At 41.2% G+C, this 20,983-nt stretch overlaps 1 protein-coding gene across 15 annotated transcripts in view; it reads right to left on the minus strand.

Annotated features, from left to right (window-relative positions):
- JAKMIP3 (Janus kinase and microtubule interacting protein 3) overlaps positions 1–20,983 on the minus strand; it is a 2,072,678-nt gene that overhangs the window by 1,412,026 nt on the left and 639,669 nt on the right. For all 15 annotated transcript variants that reach the window (XM_069611426.1, XM_069611425.1, XM_069611424.1 and 12 more), the window contains one exon: positions 7,680–7,916. In XM_069611426.1, the coding sequence (XP_069467527.1) occupies positions 7,680–7,814 (135 nt within the window). In that variant the 5' untranslated portion in view covers positions 7,815–7,916. The remainder of the gene's footprint in view (positions 1–7,679; positions 7,917–20,983) is intronic.

The following is a 20,983-nucleotide window of genomic DNA, read 5'->3' on the forward strand; positions in this document are numbered from 1 at the left end:
TTTTAACAAAGGAAAGAATGGAGCTGCTATTTTGACAAGTGGAGAAATTGAGCCAAATCACAAATCGTTGTAAATTTCGCGAGTGCTAGGACAAACGGTTCCAGAGATACGGACAATTTAATAAAGGTAGATTTTTGGATTTAAAGTAAAACTCAAAATGACAGGGGACAGCTTGCAGCTGCAGAATTGACAGGTGACAGTTGTGCAGCTTTACAAATGACAGATAACACGATTTCTAGGAGGCTGTTCTAATTAGGGTAAAATAGTTTGGATTGGATTATTTTAACTAAGAGATTGGTTCTGCACAGTTCTGCTAGGTAATCACAATATGAATTTGAACTAGGCCTTGTCACGGATCTGGTCAACACGTCCGGCGGCGGTTCTGTCTGCTCGGCGGGTCAATCAGGCACCGGTTCTGCTCACAGCGATCCGGATCTCTGGTTCTGCTCACAGCGATCTGGGTCTGGTCTGCGGTTCCGGCAAAAGTTCTTGGTACAGAATTCAAACAGCTCGCCCGGCTGTGGAATAGTTTGCAGATGATTTTAAGGATGCTGAGGCCTGCTGAGAAGAGTTCTCAGTTTGTGGGTTTGGGCCCTTGCTTTAAGTTCTGAAGTAAAGTTCTGCTCTTTGGAGATTGATGGATGTGAAGTCTGGAGTCTCCCGGCAGAGTGTCCCGCAGAAAATGGAATTGAATGTCTCTACCTGTCCCAGCAGTCTCTTTTTATGTGTTTTGGAAGTGGGTGTGTGTGTGGCATAACTGAGCCTGCCCCTCTCTACTTGTCATTGGCCCAATTCTCCCCTCTCCCATGATTGGGGGAAGGAAATTGATTGTCATCATGATGAGGTCTGTTTATGGGTCAGAGGATCCTACCCTGGTCAATTTGCCCACAAATCTATATTTGATTCAAATACATATTTCCCAGGTACACAAGTGGTTGACATTGCATGTACATATTACACCTTGCTTAAGGTAGTCTCTGTTCCGCCTCTTTTCGATTTTAGTGGGTTGTGCAATATGGGATTTTCATCAAAAATTATACAAAGGTACATTTCCCTACCACTTATATCCCAGTAACTTTCCATGTCTCTAGCTTAAACACATTGTCTACAATATTCATAATTAGCAGGGTTTTGCCCCAGAACATGGTACACATTGGAGTTTGGACTCAAATCGTGAGGGCATTTTTCAAACTAAGACTCTCAAAGTTGTACATTCCTGTCATTTGGTTACAATAAGTTATCACTGTTTCTATAAAATATATATTTGTTGCAATTCAACTCCCCAAAGTGTTTGGGTCCGCCTCCAGAAGTCTGGGTGGGTCAGTGATCACATGTCTCTCCTTGCTGGCAGAGGGCTGTTGTCAGGAAACACTCAACATTAACATACCCCATTCAACAGAAAGAGCCTTTTGTGTGGGCTCCAGCAGGCTGCCTGGAAGTCTCTCCTCAATCAATCAACAGGGTAATGTGATTTCCTGCCTCCTGGTGTGGGAATCTCTGAGGTGTTAAGGTTTCCCAGCCTCTTGGCCTCTGGGAACAGCAGGTGGCTAAGATTTTCAATTAACCAACAAGCTTTGAAGTCCCTGCCCCTCTTGCAACTCCTAAATACAGTTTCCCTGTCAGAGTTTAGACCGCTAGCGCCACCTTGGGGAATTTGTCGGTACTGCATCCATTTTTGAGTTGTCTTGAATTTGACAGGAGATTTTTGCTATTGTTCTGATAGGCATCCTGACATTAGAGTGGTTATGTGGAACCCCCCCACAAGAAGGTTCAATCTTTAGAGTGGTCTTGTGCCAACTGCGCAGTTCTCCTGGATTCTGGCGTGAATGTGGGCGGCAACAGCTCATCCCCACATCCACCCAGTCTATTGATTTAGTTTGTTCTGGGATTGAATAATGGACGGCAACAGCTCAGCCCCACATCTACCCAGTCTATTGATTCAACATGGGTCAAAACCCTTGACAATGCCTAGACCAACACAGAAAACATATTTGAAAGAAACAATCAAATACAAATGCAGATACCAAGGTAGAAACATGTGCATAACGGACTGCTCCAGAGAAGTGGACAGTGTTGAACACTACCTGTAGTTTGATGCATTTTGTTCTGGCAACATTGACCTTCCAAGCAACATTTTTTTCAAATGATTTAACAACAAGCAGCTATCGGATTGTCCCAACAGAAGGACATGCTTCCTGGAATGAAATTAAGTCAAATAATCTGAGGATGAATTTGGGTAACTCAGTGGCCTGAGCCTGGAACATTTACAGGATAAGCATCCATGAGGAGAAATTAGATCAGCTGGAAATAATCATTATTGGCAATCATAATGGGGTTGCAACCGACCAATGTGGATGCAAGCCTAGCAAAAGTGCACGCTATAGAAGACCCGATCAGTGGAACAAAGAATGTGCTAATGAGCCTTATAGTCAGAAGATCAAATGGGATATTGCTTGCAGCGAAGTGCAATATTATCTGAACAGCCAGCTAAGATTGATCTGTGAGAACGTCAACTACCATTCCTGGCCAAGAGCATTGAACGAATATTCCTGGTTACCAGCAGTACTGTTGTCGTGCTGACATGCATGGAAGTTCACAAGCTGACTCTATGACATCAAAGCAGCAGGATACTCGTTCAGCGTTCACGGGACAGTCAGAGGAATGTGGTCCCAATCATACTGGTTGATTCCAGGCTAAACATTGGACTGGATCATGCACAGAGACTGGAGTATATGGTGATGAGCGGCAGAATTCTACAATGCAAACACTCCTCAGGGCTGGGTTAGATAATATCAGCTATTTACTACTGATGGATTTGAATTATAAGGTTAAAAGCACTCACTGTGCTGCAGAACACGCTTTAAGGAAAAAGAGTTGACAGATTTAGAGACCAGGTGGGGAGTTAAAGTCAAGCAAAGGAAAAAGCATCATCCTTCGTATCCTACAAAAATTGAAGTGCTTAAAATCTATAAGTCCTTTATCCTCAGGCAGTCAAACTCTGGATTGACAATCTGGACAAAAACTCACAAATTCAAGAATTTGCAACAGTAAACAGTTCTTCTTAGCCTCTGAGGGAGCTATACCTCAATGCGCCTAGATGTCCAACTTTTTGTTATTTAGCACTTTACTAATGAATGAAAATTAATGACCTGAAAAGCTAATGAAAACTGTAAAATAACCATCTATAAAACATTACTTCTTATCCCCTGTAAGGACATATTTAATAGACCAACAAAACAACTTCATTTTTGCTCTTTGTTCAATTAGTTGATCTCTAACATGTATTTACTTAATTTTATATGATATTTCGTAATGAATTGATTGCGGGCAGATGGGCCTTTACTCACCTTAACCCAAAGCAGGCCCACCACTTAAGAAAGAAGTTCACGTTTGTAAGTGAAGCAAGTTTATTCTACAATCGGCCGGGAGGAGCTAGATTATGCTGTCAAACTAACTTGAGTCTCTCTGAACCACACAAGTTGGCACAGTATATAAATGTTTGCAACAGTTAAAACATTCCCATTTATTATATTACAAGTCCTCCCCCACACATAATTGGTCCAAACCTATACAAAATAAATCCAATCTTTCTCCAATTCCCCCTTTCTCATTGGTCACATTTATGTTAACTACCATCTTCAGCTCATGTGTACAAGACACCCTCTTTTAGGATGTAGTTACACATTCACATACGAACATAATTTATTACAAGTCCCAGATGGCCTTAGGCCTTGTAACCCCGGATGTAATTGCACATGTTTTGCAACAGTACTTCAAACAAAATGAGGAGGGGAAGAATAAACAGGTTTGCTTTAAACTGGTGATAGTCATCTCACCCATCCAGACTTGCTGGGATCTTTGGAACACTGTAATCTAAATGACTACTAATTCAACACGCATGACCTCTGGTCGCATCCTGAGAAAACATTCAAAACCCATGAAGTATCGGTCAACTCTGGCCTTGAGCATCCCTTCACCCCACATTTATTGCTCGTCCAAAAGCAAATGAATGGATTCCTTGAACAATAAATAACAAGCTCCCATGCACTTAAAAGATGACTTCTTCCTTCCATGATACTGCTAAGCCATAAAAACCCTGAGCCAGCTTGCTGGCTGAAAATCTGCTTAATGTCATGGCTAGTCATGACCTTTCCTTAGGCCTTCACACCCTGACTGCAGAGTTTCACATATTTATGAAAAGAACACATTTATATATCAGAGTGCATGCATGTTAAAATACGATTGTGTCCTCTTTACAGTGAGTTATTAATAACAAATCTCCTTTCTCACATTTGAATTGTGAAGCTCCTCATTGCCCAGCTTCCAGGTGCTTCATGGCACCCCCTACCTAGATTGTATTTATATTTCATTGGTGATTTTGACATTTTATCTTGCTGCATGCGTGCACATCTTAAATGTTTCAACTTGAACACAAAGTAACACTCAAAGTAACACATATCCCATTCATATTAAATACGCTGCATACATATACAATTGCAACATTGCACCAACTTCTCAGCTCCCCAACATGAACCCCTCTTTTTCATTGGGACTTTTCCTGATAACCCCAACATTTGCTTTTGCAGACCTTGCACTTGCATTTCTTGTATTTGAGTTGGTGGAATTGAATCTGCAAATACAAATGTAAAGCAAAAGAATATATTCACATGTCCATATTAAGACATAGTCACATTTCAATGATCGTGACTAGTGGTGTATATGTTGATGCTGTTTTCACTTTTTTTAAGAATGACAAAATTGATACACCTTTTTAAAATGTCCAAGACCTGCATTTAAGTACATATGTTCTGTCTCAGGTTTTGGAAGCTTTGGAAACATGTCAATGGCTTGTCCCCCGCTAGTTAGTTATTGCCAGAATTCAAATAGTGATGTCATCTATTAAGTCCTTATTGATGAAATTGTTATCAAATGGAATAGAAAGTGATATATCACCAACAATAACTTGTAATGTTTAACGCTGACATAGCTTTGAGATAAAACCATGTCATAAATTTCCGGATGTGATTGTTATGTTCAATTGGAATATAGTTTTTTCATTGCACTACCTTTAGTGTTTTTACCCAGAATGCAGAGAAATGCAAATAAATAAAATTACCGGATGGGCTAAAATTGCATGACAAGGTCCTAGCTAAGTGCTTTTAAAACACTTTTTTAAACACTTTGCTGATGCCAACAATTGAAAGTTATGCCTCTTGACATTGGAACAGCAGTACTACCTAAATTAGGAATTAAAGCAAAGCATGTGAAGCAAAACCAAATCCGTTCAGAAATTGTAAGTAACTCGTCAAGGGGGTCTCGCAAAAAACGACTAGAAGATTACCCCAAACATCTAAGGGAAATGGACAACCCACTCGATCTCAGTGTTGTTTGGTACAATGCATGATTTATATTGACCTAATTCCTGTGACACTACTCTCCAGAAGGATTTCATGTCCCTCTCATTGGCTGCTTTTATCAGATTGTGCCTGCTACAATTCCAGAATTCTTTCTTCTTTTCGGCAATAAGGGATATATAAGCTATCTAATTGAGCAGATATCTGCCATCTCCCCATTCTGCTTAACCCTAGATTGCAACAAGCACTTTAATTCTGTGCATTCTTTGTCTAACCTACCAAAATGTTCTGTTTCACTTTGGATCTTGTTATCTTTACCTCTCTTACTTTTGGCCACGTAAGGGAGAAAGGAAGTGGTTAGTTGATCATACACTTCACCAACGTTTGCATCAATGGGTAGACCAGACTCGGACGCTACCCCACAGGAGTTCAGAGATTCAAAACAAACCCCCATGTTCAATAATCTGTTCAAGCCAGTTCTGTTTTGGATATAACAGATACTGATCTGGCCTGTCTTAATGGAACATGTCTTTCAAATGAGGCCGCTTGCTCCAATCCAATCAAATACCTTAATGGTACGATATGAAGCTTTTATTAAAGCTGTGCTATTTATTAACGTGCATGGCCGATGGCAGACTCTTGCATCTTAACCCCTGATTCTCTTTTTTCAGTCATAACCAAAGTAACTTTTAAGGCACCTTTGAGCTATTGCCTACCATGAGCTCATGCCTACCTCAGCCTTCTGTCATTGTAAATATTGACGAGTGGCTTTGCATCCCCCTAATGGCAGCAGAAGTAATTGTTCTAAGGATGTTGGTCCCTAAATCCCCTTGAATGTGCATCGAACGTTCTAGAGACTACTGCCTATTTCAAGTTCAGCTCATTAAATGTATTGCAATCCCTTTAAAATACACAATCCTCCTCGGTGTACTTGAAACAGCGACCAATTTCATTTAGAACCACTACTTTTTTCAGTTTAAACCATTCAAAAATAATAAAAATAAAAAAGTGAAAGCATTCTACAGTGTTGATAATGGCTCTCATTATTTCATTCTCTGACAGGACGGGAAATGTATTCTACTAAATGCAAAACCCCGGCTTCAGTTCATGAGAATGTTTCAAATAGTGCAGTAAATTGTCCTAACTAGGCATTTCCATGTTAGGCAACGTGACAGGTATATCTAATAGATGTTTTGCGAAAGGTTTCCTCCTGTTAAAGCTGCATGCGGGCTTTACCATACCTGCTGATAGTGCAGCTGCCATCTGCACAGAGCCACAGAGCGCAGAGGCCAATTAGAGCCGAGCCTACGAACATAGGCATCCAGGAAACGATTATACGATTCATTGGCAATCACAGTTATTGATCGTACTCTTCTGGCTCACAGGAAAAAACATAATTACATTTCATTTAAAAAAACAAAAAAATCAAACTTAGTGGATCCAAGAAATGTAGTTTAGTTTAGTTAATATCTTCATAAGCTCATTTGCCGACAATAAAACAGCACATGAGCTGTATAGCGACTGCTGCACTTTAAAACAAGGCCAAAGTGCTGTGATGTCATGCCTATGATGGTTGTGCACTATACAATACAAGTCTCCAATCCACTCTGGCTAGTCTGTGTTACTGCGTGCACTCAGGTTCGTCAGAAGCTTTTGTGGGGTGGGAGCCAGGATAAAAACGAATTCCCTCGATACAAACAGGAAAAACCTTCCAAGGACGTCACCATTTTGGTCAGCTTTTTCAGCATATTCTCAATTATTCTCATTTGTTGTCATCATTACTTTCGCTCTAGGCTCAATAACTGGTGAGGAAATCACTGGAAATCTACGTTTTTCTGCAAACCCAGGACTTGATTTCATAATTTCTACATAGTCAGCAATTTAAAAACAATAACCTGGATTTAACTGTCAGGTTTCTGTATCGAACAAAGCTGACACGGAACGTGGTTGCCGCTTCTGTGTATTTCTGTACACCCTCTATTGTAAATGTTGTGGTTTGCTGTAATGCAATTATTGGACGTTTGACCACATTTCGTCCCATATTTTTATTGAAGTTATGAAGTAAAATTAGGAGTAATTGAATTATTGCAACCTATTCCCCATGCCATACAACTAGGAATGGGTGCTTAAGCATGAATGACTTTCCGAATTCACTCACAGTTTCACAGATACACAGGAGCTTCCTGTATGTGTCTTCATAAGAAAGAGGTTCCGGAGAGAAGGTCAGAGCTCTTCAGCCCTCTCACTTGAGGTGAACATGTGCTCAAGCATTTCAAAAACATACCATGGAAGACATCTTCAATATATTGAATGAAAGGTCCACACCTTACTCTTTTCTTGTTGTAGCTCAATTTGAATGTCGGTTAGTTTGGCCCTGAGTTCCTCATTGGCCGCTTGCAGGGAAGTCAGCACATCAGGTTTATCTCCCTTAGCTCGGCTGCTGGCACCCTTTTTTGACATTGTGAGATGGATGGGCTGGCGGAGTAGAGCCCCAAGCAGAGAGAACCTCCCGGTTCAAGGCTTCTCTGTGCTGTCACCGCTCCACCACATCTTGCTGTTCATCTGAAATAGAGGCAAATCATGGACCTTTGAATGAGTTTGAACACTCAGAATGAGGAAAAGCAAACACACGTATCTTTAGTAAATGGATTAAACCTTTGCTACACTGCATGCTACATTTTATGATTCTGGTGGACATAATGACATAGATATTTACATTTACATAGAATTGCAGGAAAAACATGTTTACTACCGATTTCAGGGATTCCCTAAAAAGTAGGAAGTCCAACAGGACTTTTGCAGCGCTCAGAACCCTGCTGTTCGTGTCATATTTTTCAACCTCCCCTCCCCCCTGCCCACTCACTATAAAGCACAAGCTGAAAGCATCCCCAGCTCCTCTGCATCCATTTGGTCAACGAGATCATCACTTGGTACAGAGGCCCACGCTGCGCAACAGGACCCTCCTCTTATGGGACCTGAGAATGTTCAATAAGGACAAGTCTTGTAGGGCTTATACTCATAATATAATTTCCCGGAACTACAAAAAAGTAAGGTGTGCATTTAAATGTGGGCAAACATGCTGGTCTTTTACTGGAATATGCAGAACTACAGAGAAGCCAGAAAATAAACAGAAGGTTATAACAGCGAGCAGGTCCAGTTCAGGTGCTTAACACTACGGTATAATGGATATGTTCAGGTTGTATTCAGTATTAAAACAATAACACTCATTCACAGTATCCTTGAGAAGTCATTACTATCACCTGATCCCGCTTCTACTTCCACTTTTGATTCAGATAACTTTGCTAATTATTTTGACTATTGTTCAAGACATCAGACTTTCATTGAATCATACAGAATCTAGCTCACCTGTTTGTGATATTATTTTTTCGTTTTTTCTCTGGTAATTGTATTCCTGAAAGTGATGCTATGTCCTCTATTGCTCGTCCTCATCCAACTGCAACTTCCTCTGATACAACTCATGCTTTTTAAATTACATTTGTTTTATATTCATTTGCTTCTGCCTTGACCATTTTCTTTAATATCACTTTCTCATCTGCCCACTTTCCCAATTGGCTTATGGTAGCTATTATAATTCCATTATTAAGAAACCTTTTTTGGATTCTACAGAGATCTCAGTTTTTCATCCCATTTCTCTTCTTCCATACTTGCCTAAATGGCTTGAATGTATTGTCTTTTCTCAGACTAGCTCTCATCTTAATATGCACAATCTGTTTCCTTCTCACCAATCTGGTTTTCGTCCAGGTCACTCCACTGAGACTACCCTTCTTTCGTTCTATACTTCATATTCGTCACCTTAGACTTTCATTTATCTTGGCACTGTTAGATCTTAGTACAGCTTTCGACACAGAGGATTATTCAACATTGGTGTCTAGTCTTTCATCTTGGGGGATCTATGGCATTGTTCCTCAGTGGTTTTCTTCTCATCTTTCTAACCTCTCTTGTGATATCATGGAAGGTTTCCCTCTCACATTCTTATCTTCTTTCATATGGAGTACGTCAGAGCTATGATCTAGAACTGTTCTATGTACTTGATACACCCCATCCTTAGCTTCCTTATTTGTAGAACACAGTTTGTAAGTTAACTTCTACTTAGATGATACTCAATTATTTTTCCTTTCCTTCATTTGACGATTCTATCCATCAGCGCCTACCTGCCTGTCTCTTAGCTGTTGAATCTTGGATGTCTTCTCACTTTTGTTTCCTGCTTCTTCTTCTTCTGGTTTATCACTGTCACAACTTCACGCTGGCATCCAATCTCACAATCTGGGCTTTATCTTTGATTCATCTTTTACTTTACATGCCCAATTCCTATCCTACTCCAGGCTTGTCATTTTTATCTTATTAATATTAATCAAATTCATCATTTGTTAGCTTTCACTTCTATCAAAACTTTGTTACAAACTATTGTGTTATCTCATCTTAATTATTGTTGTTCCTAATATTTGGGACTTTCGAACTATGCTGATTTTCCTATTCATTCTGCTTTCTCATTCTACTGTAAGAATGTTGTTTGGCCTTCATTTCTTTTTTAGTGTTTCTCTGTCTGACATGATTACTTTGGCTTTCTATTAAATTGAGATTTGAGTAGCAATTCCTTTGTTTGTTTTATAAATGTGGTTATGCTTTGGCTCCAGTCTATCCTTCTTGGTTTCCTTGCATCATCCAGCAAAGGTTCTTTGTTCACCCTCTCAATGTCTTCTTCCTGTTTCTCGTCCCCATTGTGCACACTCTTGTTTTCACTCATTTCAACACTTAGCTCCTATATGTGTTTTTACTGGGGGGTGAGGGTCAGTAGACCACAAGGGATGGCTTGAAGGGGGGCCATGATCGGAGAGTAGTAGTTATGATTTATTATGAGTTATGATACTCAGGTATTTGGTGGTCTGTACCCAGATGGGCCTGCGTTCATCAGGTGAATAACTAAACTTACCAACAACCACATATAGTCATTACATGTATTCCTCTGGTGGGCATTAGTAATTGGCATGCCAATAGCTGTTTATGCCACACGTTACCTTGACATTATGTACTGCCAGAAATGGGCACAGGCAGAAAATGAGTAACAGTTTCTCATGTTGGTTTCCTTTTAAACATGTAATTGGCACCAAGGAAGCAGTTTCAGTTCATATAGCTCTCTATTGTTTATCTTATCTTATTAATTCAGTATTATAGGATGAGGAAATGTGTGGCCTGGCCTGGAATTACAAACAGTCGGTCAAAGTAAACTTCCTCTTTAGCAGCACTGGGGTAACACTTTCAAAAGTGCCACAACCGATTTGTTCACTAAAAAGTGTAAACACGATTTTGGTTGCCAGAACTGTAATACATGTGGTAGAGATTTGGTGGTAACCTTTATGACTACTTCAGGAAGATGCCCTCTAAAGGATGTCTTACTAGCATGTATAGAACCATAGTTATTTCAAAAATTTGCATTGACTATTATTAGAATCAAACTGGGAATCCCTTTGAAAGTAAAAAAGCAGATTTAAATTGTATAACTGTAACCTCAATGGAGGCAGATTTCATGGGAAAAATCTAAATACAAAGTCAAAACTGTTTTTTTTTATCCTTTGGCCTATGGGAACCTAAAGTTATACTGGTGCCAACTTATTCAAGTCATTTTACTGTCAGCCTGGTTTGCGGTGACTCCTTCTCCTGTCGGAGTTTGTGGATTAGCCTGTCTGGTACTAAGGTTGTCTCCTAAGAAGCTGTCAAACCCAACCTTCCTTTGCTCATGTCTGGAAAAGCCTGTAACAGTCCAAGAGAAATTGATATGCCCCCATGGGGTGAGGTGGTGTTCCAGACGTTGAAGGAAAAGCCTAGCAAAAAAGAGAAATGCCCCAGCAGGTGGTAAATAATGGAGTCTCTTTGTAGGACAGCCAGCGAGAGGGAGGATTCAGAGTAGCCATGGGAGAAGTGACAGTCCAAAGAAGGTTCTGCAATAATGACTTTTTTTAGGTCACTCACATTTCCTTTGCCCCCTTTGCATGCCCTGCACACAAAGCACTCTGGGACCGCAATCACCAGGCAAAAGGCACTGGTCGTATTAGCTAATATTGCAACTATATAGAAGTTTGAAATGGACCAGTCGGCTGTAAAAGGGGTCAGACCACACCTTTAATTGAATCATCTCTGGGCTACAGAAGGATTTCACTGAAGCTCTACTGGGGTACAGTCTGTCCAAAGTCCTCTGCCATAGAGGTGAAGATAGAGGCCTGAAAGAAGGGAGGAAAGACCCTTTGCTCACCCATCCCAGAGGGTAATTTGCGATGAACAGTTGGTGGACAAGGCCTGCCTGCAAGGAGAACACAGGTATCAAGGATCCTTTTCACTGAAGGGGAAGCCCCTTCAAGTGCTCTCTGGATGTCTTCCTGGCTCATAAGGGCAGAACAAGGATTGGCCATATTCTTTGATACTCTAAACTGGGTCTCATAGCCACCCATGGACAGAGGAAGAGCTCTAGGCTCTAGTTCCTGCCTCAAACTGCTTGTGAGCTACATCAACCCAGCCATCACCTGCCTGCCTATCCCATGCTTCATGCAGTTGACCCTTGCTGAACCACATCGTGTGTTGGATTCAGTCAACTCGCTCACCAACCCAATGCCAAACTACTACCACAGAAATCTTGTTTTTCTGATTAGTTGTGTGTATTTGTAGTTTAATTAAAGATTCCCATTTCTTGCAGAATCTTGGTTAGACATGTTTTGTATTCTGTTATAAGAGTACTTGTGTTATTTGGATGGTTATATGCTAGCTGCCACCCCTCATGAAGATTATAGCCCTTCTTTGGCACATGCTACCATAAAGAGGAAAAGGGGGCTGTGCCTGTTTTAACTTTATGATTGAGATCAATGCTGATTTAGTAGTAGCTGTGTAGGGCTGTGCAGGAGTTTCATTCACTACTCATCCTTGTACTCCTGGAGAGCAGAAGTAATTTTGTCATAGCCTCCTCCTGCTACTTCACCAAACAGTCATGGTAAACTCCCCTAGAAACTAGGCTAGGAGGAAAAAGGGAGTACCACTCTCTTTCGCCCCCAAGGCAGGTCTGTGATCATTTGAATGTATCAGCCAATTTCAGGGGACACTAGGCAATTAGGACGAGGAGCCTGGAGGGGATGTCCCACACATTTTGAACACAATCAAGCAGTGCATCTCTTTAAGCACATTCCACCTTTCAACTCAGTCCCAAATCTGCCTCCACAGAATGTAATTTCACATGAAATAGGCAATCGAGAAGGCCTGTACCCAGCTCCCTCACATGCATACTTGCATTGGGCACCCCAAGGGAATCAGATTAGGTGAGTTTAACGTGTGATCAGGCTCCCAGGTAAGTTGAAATCTAGACCACCACTAATCCTACTTGGAACTGGTGGCTACTCCATAGCCTAGTGCCTGAACCTCCCCTAAACCTGATTGCACATGCACTCTCTCAACTTACTTAGGCAGCAAGGTTATTTACCTACCATAAAAGCACTCCAGTATATGTGAAACTCTAACCTGCCAATACCTAAACTAAGATTGGCTGCATGGTGTAGGCATTGTGTAGCAGGTTATTGCTTAACAAGTACCCACTCGTACAAACCTTAAGGGTTTCTTGGGCATCTTAATCAGACGGATACTCGTTTGTACCTAATAATGCAATCACTTCACAGTTAACGATTGATGACAACTGCCAAGAGCACTATATCTCTAAGCATGGTTCCCTTCACATGCATTTCGATGCATATGTGGTGTTATGCGAGGGTTGTGAGTGGCGTGATGTCATTTCAGCCATAGAATCATGATATCAGCACTGCAATCACCCTGCATCAGGTACACACATTCTTTTCTGCATGCGTATGTCTGCATCTCAAGAGGAAACTGGCGAAACCTTTTCCTAACTACCAATGCCATGCATTCTTATTTCTCCAGTGAACATGATTCACGATATGTTTCTTGTCACATGCTTAGCACGAAAAAAGGCTTATAATGCAGCCCTGTCAATGGAGGTTCAGTATACTATGTCTATTCCAATTTTAAAAGCAATATTTTGTTCCTCAGGAGTAAGGCTGGCCAAACAAGTTTGGGGATTTGGGGGAGGCACACCATCTTGACTGGTTTGGCATCCCACCAACGTTTTGAACTTTTCTGGAGATTGGTCTGGAAAGATTGAGGTCACCTAATGGTAAATATCGAAGCCATTGCCAGGGAGAACAGGCTGCTGACATGCCCCACAGGGCTCTAAAACATGCCCCCATCACCGCTCTATTTAGGGCGGGCAGGCCCCTGCAAGGCAGTAGGACATGTTAAGCATGCTTTCTATTTCCATTGCTCTTGTGATAGAAATAGAAAAATTTGAACCCATTCTTGGAGTACTGGGGATGGGCATGGAGAGAAGTGGGCTGGTGGGAGGCAGCACAGAATTGCTTTGGGAGGGTGCTGTTAGAGTGTTTGCACTTCCGAAATCATTGGGGGTCACCAGTGAGTTGTCTTGGTGACCAGTGAATATTTGTGGATCACGTTTGGGGAAATTCACTCAGCCTTACTCACAAGAACCCAGCATTGTCTGAATTCGAGCAAAACCATACATTTATAAGAAATTGTCATCATAAGAAATAGCTATCCATATTGTGCAAAGAAATGTGTACAGATATTTTCTAGGCTGAATCTTGTCATGTGGTTTTATGCACGTTGGGACACTGGAGAAATAAGAATGCTGGGGAAGTAAAAGAACACCCTTTTAGCTGCTAAGGAGGCATAGTTAGTTCACATGTTTAGCACTCCAGGCAGCCTCCATGCCCCATCATTCAAAAGGGAATCGTGAAGCTGCAATAATATCTCCTGGATTCTATGGATTTCATGACCGTTCATGTTGGGTATTGATTCATCTTTTAGAAGCATAGCACTGTGGTCCCTAGAACAGCTGGCTGTAGTATAGTGAAAGAGCATAGGCAGGAGAAATGTAAAGAAAGCCAGATATGCCAATCTATGCTAAGGAACAGAGCATTCGCTTTAAAAAAACTGAAAGCACCAGTCCAGCGTTGTTGGGGTGCTTTTAAACTTTGACATAGTGCTCCCATCCAACCTCGAAATGTATTCACGGCAGTCCCTGAACTACATACTCCAATTCTTATGCTCTTTGGCATCTAAGTGGGGTTACCCAGATAGCACATAGCAAGCAATCTGTGGCGTGAAACACGTGATGTCTGGTATAAATATACAGCACCAATAAAACCCGTTTCCACTAATTAATTAGCTACCTTCTGTTTATGCATAAAAACCTTAAGGCTGTGACTCTTACAGTTTGAACTTTATGATAGAACCGAGCTTAAGCATCTAATGGGATACAGTCTGCCCCATTTATTAATAATAAATTAGATGTAAGCAGACATCTCATGTATAGCTAAAAAGTTAGCACTGTTTCAAAATGCACATCTGTTGCTTCTCCCAGTTCACATTATATGGTTTGAATATGATCGCAACCTGGCCAAACATCATACAGGAGTGACATTTAGGACTTTGCCCTGCCTACCTACTTACTGGTTTAGGATTCTCACCCTCTTCCAAAGTGTACAATCATGAGGCATCTGCAAGAAGGTATCTCCTGCGTACACTCAGCACATTGTTTTCATTTTGATGTGTTGGGAATCAGATACTCTGCTGAATTGCTTCTACGTCTCAGTTCCGGTCTCCTCTACATAGAATTGGCCACACAAATGCTCAAAATTGGTGAAAAGAGTGGTCCAAATTGGCTTTAGTCTCCTGATCCCATAATTGCCATAAAATCATTTTTTGCAAGAAAAGAGTTTGCTAGTGACCAAGATACTAACATTTATCATGGCACACCTACTATGTGATAAGCTCAGCCGACAAACACATTTCAAACCAATATTAGTTTGACTTTATAGCAAAAGGATTTGAACATTTGGCAATGAAATGTCCCTACTAAGTGACATGTTCAAGTGGATTACACTACAGTCACAATTGCCACATCAAAAACGTAACCAACTATCATTTTCTCAAAAAGCGCTAGTCATGATTTCTAAAGAACTGTTAAGATTTTTAAGATTGCATGTTGTAACTTAATTGCTTGGCAATCCCAATAGGACTTGGCCCTGATGAGCCTACTATCACTGAAATATGTGTCAACACTTCACTGACTGGAGATTCTCTGTTAGTGGATATTTTGGGCAAGAATTTTGAAATCCTGGAAAAATTCAACTGAACAAATATTCACATATCTCATTCATGAAACTAGTCTATTATTGCAATCTGCTGGCCTTGTGTGTCCTAAATCCTTAAGCGACCTGAGAAATGTAGCCCTGACTGAACCCTGAGCAACATATAGACCGTGCCATGGTAGCTGCACCCAAAATGCCCAATTGAGTCCCATGGATAAAATGGAGATTTACTGCGGTACTGCAACTTGTGATGCAGCGATAAGTTAGAGGGGATGGATTAACAAAATGGGGAAACTGCTGGGCTTAATCACATTTTTGCTAGGCTGGAGGACAGCAGATATTTTGCGCTCATTGATACAAGTCCAAGGCTTTTCAGCGATCGCCCTCTGATGACTTGTGCCCACCGCAGGCCAGGGATGCTTCAATTTCTATTATTAATGGCTGTTGAAAGTCACCATAACCAGCATCCTTTTCATGCAGCCTTACCCATTATTTTGTCTGACCTCTAAACTGGTTTGCCTCGCAGATCCATAACTCAGATTTAGAGGTTTATTCTGTGAATGGAAGTAATAGTAAACGCGTGGTATTTTGAATACATCATGTAGTACACAGAAGGTACTCCAAGACGTAAATGACCTATATTTTAGGCTGCAATGTGTGATTTACAATTTGTGCATTGTTAATGTAACTACTGGTTCATCACATATTTGGAAGTAACAACTTTTGCTAGGGCAAAATTAAAGTGATAGTAGTGCTACCCTTTTATAGTCACATCATTTGTGTTGGATACAGAATAAAATATTTTTCTTATGCTGAAAACTGAGTGGTGGCGAGACTCTCGGGTTGGGGACATTTTCACTAAAAAGAAAATAAGAATGCTATTTTTGAGCATACTCATTAGATGCAGTTATTCTGAGCGTCATTTCTTGAAATATACACGTCTAAACAAACCAGATTGATTTCCCACTAATATTCTTGTTAAAACTGAGAACCATAAAGTACTCTCCCAATAATTACCAATTGAAGGTGACAACTCCAATAAACTTTCATGTCAATTATTTATGGCTTATCAAGTATATCATGGTCACGCTAGATTAGAAATTATTGATTTGTAAACGAGAGCCATTGAATGAAGATGCTATAATGAGTTCACAGGAATGCACGTGGGACATAGGTTAGAAGTGCACTGCAGAGTTAAGATACAATGATCTTATATTCACAACACCAGTCCACTAACGGGTCCTGTCTATATAATGTATATCAATGAACATAATACTGCTTATTTTTTACAAATATAACACATATAAGAGCAGAGCATGAACACAATATGCGTTCCAGCTAGGATCACACTTTATAAATTCCAAACTATTAAAGTTGTCAAACAATTTAGAGTATTTTAAAAAATAACTCTCGGCCAGTAAGACAATTCTATTAATGCAATTCATAAAGCATAGTCCATGGCGTGCACAAAATATCAAAACAAAGATATAGAACATTATTCAGAAACAAGAAACCACTGATATAAAACTTAAAAATAACATAATACAAAAGGGAAGAATTGTGGCTATTATATTATTAGGTCATTGATAAGACATGTATCCAGTACAGACCACGTTTTGCAGGAATAAACACTGCCACCGGACTTGGCCCTGTGGTTCCGAAAACAGAAGGAGAGAGCTGGAGTGCAATTCATCCATTAGTCATTAACAGGATGGTTTTCAGAGGTGAACTATTTTAAGTATAATTTGGGAGTCCCTACAAAAGGGCTTACCATTCTGGATTCAACTGGCTCATGAACACTGACAAAGTGTACCATTTGTTTTGCTTTTCTTTTTGGTAGAGAAGATCACCCTTCTTGAGAGATCTTGAGGTGGAAGCCTGAAAGAACGCCTTGTGATTCACCTAATTCTTTGGGGGTATTGCTCCATCCTTAACATAACCAACTCTTATGACTTTTGATGTTGCATTTCCTTTTATTGATGTTAGTTAGTCCTGTAGCCGTGATAGAGATTGGGTATTGGCCAAGCCTGACAGGTTTTACTTTTGAGCCTTAAACTTTCACTGGGAGCGTTGTTCTCAGCTTTGTTCTCTGAGCTGTTATCTCTGGGTCACTTGGACTTTTAAAACCCAGAGTGGATTTAGCTATTTGTAGTGCTGAAGTTGGTCTTATTAGTACTTGCTTCAATAGGAAAGTTTGGAAGTGGTTCCCTTGCCCTCTTCTTGCTATGATACAGTATTATTCAAATCACCACTCTTATACTGCCATTTATAGCAGGAAATTTGAATCCTTCAACAGGACCTCCATATCCCGCCCTAGCATTCATGTAAACCTAGAATAGAGTTTGTTTCTAAGGGCTTATATGGTTCAGTCATAGCAGGTTTGCCATGTTGAGAAGGACAAGATTTTGAAGGCAAGTCCCTGTCTATGCACCCTCAGAATGAATACAATCCTCTAGGGAAATACGCCAAGAGATAGCTTGCAAGGATGACAAAGTTTATTTGTACAGAATACAAAATATCAGCAAAGAACGTTCTGCTTTCAGAATGAATGTCGACCCTTTTTGAGAGGTCACAGAGTCATCAATGACATCACATATAGGGTCTAAACCCACACAGTAGATTCGTAAGACAGTATGCATGATCCTGCTCCATATGGGATGTCAGGCTACAATTGGTTGGTTTCTCAGCTGTCGGTCAGTCTCCAGGTGGGTCAGCTGGGTTCACCTCGCTGAGGAGTGAAGCTCAGGTCTTTCATAAGTTACATTAGTAAAAATTATGCTAGCATGCTAAGCCTATTACTACATCATTGTGGAAGGGAGGAAGAAATACAGTCACACTGACTCACACATTCTGGGCTTTACTGATACCGCTCCTCTTGCACCCAAGGTCTTCCACCCCTATTTTTGGTCTATAATTTATCCTTCAGATGTATTTGTGTAGAGGGGTGGAACAGTTGTGCATGCTTAGATCTTTTATAGTCTAGTTTTATGGCTGGAACTGGGTCGGTCACTATCTTAAAATGCAGGAGTGCAGGGATCAAGTCAACGGTGTGGGCCGTGGCTCTGGGTGGTTGGGTGGGGGTTAGAAGTCTGCTGGCAACTTGGCTGCGATGCATAGACACTGTGGGGAGCCCCGTGTTGTCTTACGGTCCTGCCAGACACATTCCTCCGAATGATGCTAAGTTATTGCAACACTGAAAGGACTAGAGGATGCTTCTGTGAGAACTGGCCATGAGTTGTACCGTGCCGCCATGCAAACTGTGTGCCTGCCATAACTACAAAATGGCATTCGCATTCTATGCACTCTACATCCATGCACCTACTAGTTCTGTTCTATGGTGGTCGTGTCGAGTTTCTTAGCACGTGTGCTCTCCCCCCCTTATAAACTGCACAACCTCATATGGGATTCGCCTTACCTTAAAGCATCTAAGGGTGTGGGATAAACTAATTTCCATCCCAACATTCCCCCCTTTCATTATTTCTACAGTAACAAATTCTCCCCCATGCTTGCGCTCATTTTCTAGTCTTACTGCTTCCTCATAGGCAGGTGTTCCCCTTATTGGCATCCAGGCCCTGCAAACATATCTCAACATGCACATGCATACTCATACTCCTCGGGTGTGCATGCCATGTAAATGCAACCTCAATCACCCAGCCAGGTCAACCCCTACTTCCTTGTCATTTTCAGGGTCAGGAGGAAGGACAATGGTCGTGTGATACAGACAATCAACTATGTCTCCTAGGGGCATAGGGACCATGTGGTGAATGGAGTGTTCAGTTTGTATTTCTATCTATTTTGTATTTCGAGGTAACTTTTGACCGCCAATAGAAACCATCATCATTGCGCTGTTAGGCACTGCTTTGGCACAACATCGGAGACCCAACTGGCACGCACAAAATTAACCAAGACAAAAACGATGATGGGCATGAGCATCTTCACCAATGTTCTGAGCCATGATGGGACCCAGCTGAAGGCCACGGAGTACCAGTCTTGTTCTTGGAAGCCAGCTTTTTTTTTCATCTTCACCCCCAGCTCATGCACTGCTGCAATGACATGTGACAATGTCCTGTTTTCAGCATCTTCGGAAGGTGCGTATTTGCAACATGACACCCAATCTTTTTGCAAACACCTCTTTCCATTGCTGTTAGTAGATCCAAGACGTATCTATTTTGCATTGTCATCAGCCTGAGGGCACATAGCTCCACTCGTATAGCTTTGAACCCTTGCTCAGTGTCATTCGTCAACTGGATCAGCTCCCATCTAACTAACTGGAGCCACTTGGCATTTGCTCATGTCTGTATGTTGGGTATTAATGATACAAAACAAGTCTCTGCAGAATTATAAAGCTTGTACTCATCAGGGATTTGTGCGAGCAGTTCGGATGAGTCTGTTGATATGTAATTGGAGGATCTTTTCTTTCTTTGCAGTTGGTTGTACTGCTGTTTCTCAGGAAGGATAAGAAAGTCTGGTGGTGGCAAAGTGTGCTCTGCTTCGATTGTTGGGGGCACTGCGGGTGCTTCTACAGAGAAGGGCCCCCCCTTCAGGTGTTCTTCTGGTACTTGTAACATGGCTGAGTGTAGCGTGGCTAGAAAACAATAGCCCCTCCATGATGTTGGGAGGTGTTAGTAAGCTTGTTGGCCGCACACCCACTAGTAGTCCATCAGTGCTGCGGTCCCTTTCCTGAGATCTGGAATCAACAGGGTTCTGTTACAACATTCATTGGAGCCGACAGAGATAGTTCCTTCACTATAGAAGCACAGTTCATATGTCTTTTCTTGATGCACTTTTACTGGCTTCTCGATTGCTGTGATCCATGTCAGTATTGTGACGTGTTCTGTCCAGATTTGAGCACATGCTTCTTTCACTAGGGCCACTCTTTCCTCTGGAAACCCTACAAGTGCTTCGGCCTTGCAAGTGAGAGTTGTCGCTTGCCATTTATTGTTCATATATTTTGCTCCTTCGATCACTAGGTAGGGTTGCTTTGGACAATTACTATTGCTCCCACTTGCGTTGCATTTCTGGGCATCTGAATTAACGAGTTCCAGATGGACGTTGCGTGCCTGAAAAGTGCCTCTGGGCCTGCACAGCGCAAGATGTATTAGGCATTGTGTTTCTATATCTTGTGGCACTAAAACCTTGGGTGTCCGATGCGTGTGGTATCAAGGAACACACATACCAACTGCCATTAGTTGTTTGGCTTCCCAATGCACTCATGTCGGAAAACCAATTGTTGGAGTGCTCAGGATGACGGATGTCTTCTACTGCATCGAGTCCTAGGCCATGGTGTGTGCCATACTTGGGCTTGCATGCTTGTCTTTTCATTCTATTTTGTATTTGCTAATCTATTTTTACTATTTGTGATGTGTACAGTGCTGCTTAAATTACATTTGGGAGTGCAAGTTCAAACATTTTGCTTGAAAATACAGTAGTGTAGGCATTGCTATTATT

The sequence above is a fragment of the Ambystoma mexicanum genome, chromosome 8 (genome assembly GCF_040938575.1).
Source record: "Ambystoma mexicanum isolate Mex_15411 chromosome 8, UKY_AmexF1_1, whole genome shotgun sequence".
Taxonomy (NCBI): domain Eukaryota; kingdom Metazoa; phylum Chordata; class Amphibia; order Caudata; family Ambystomatidae; genus Ambystoma; species Ambystoma mexicanum.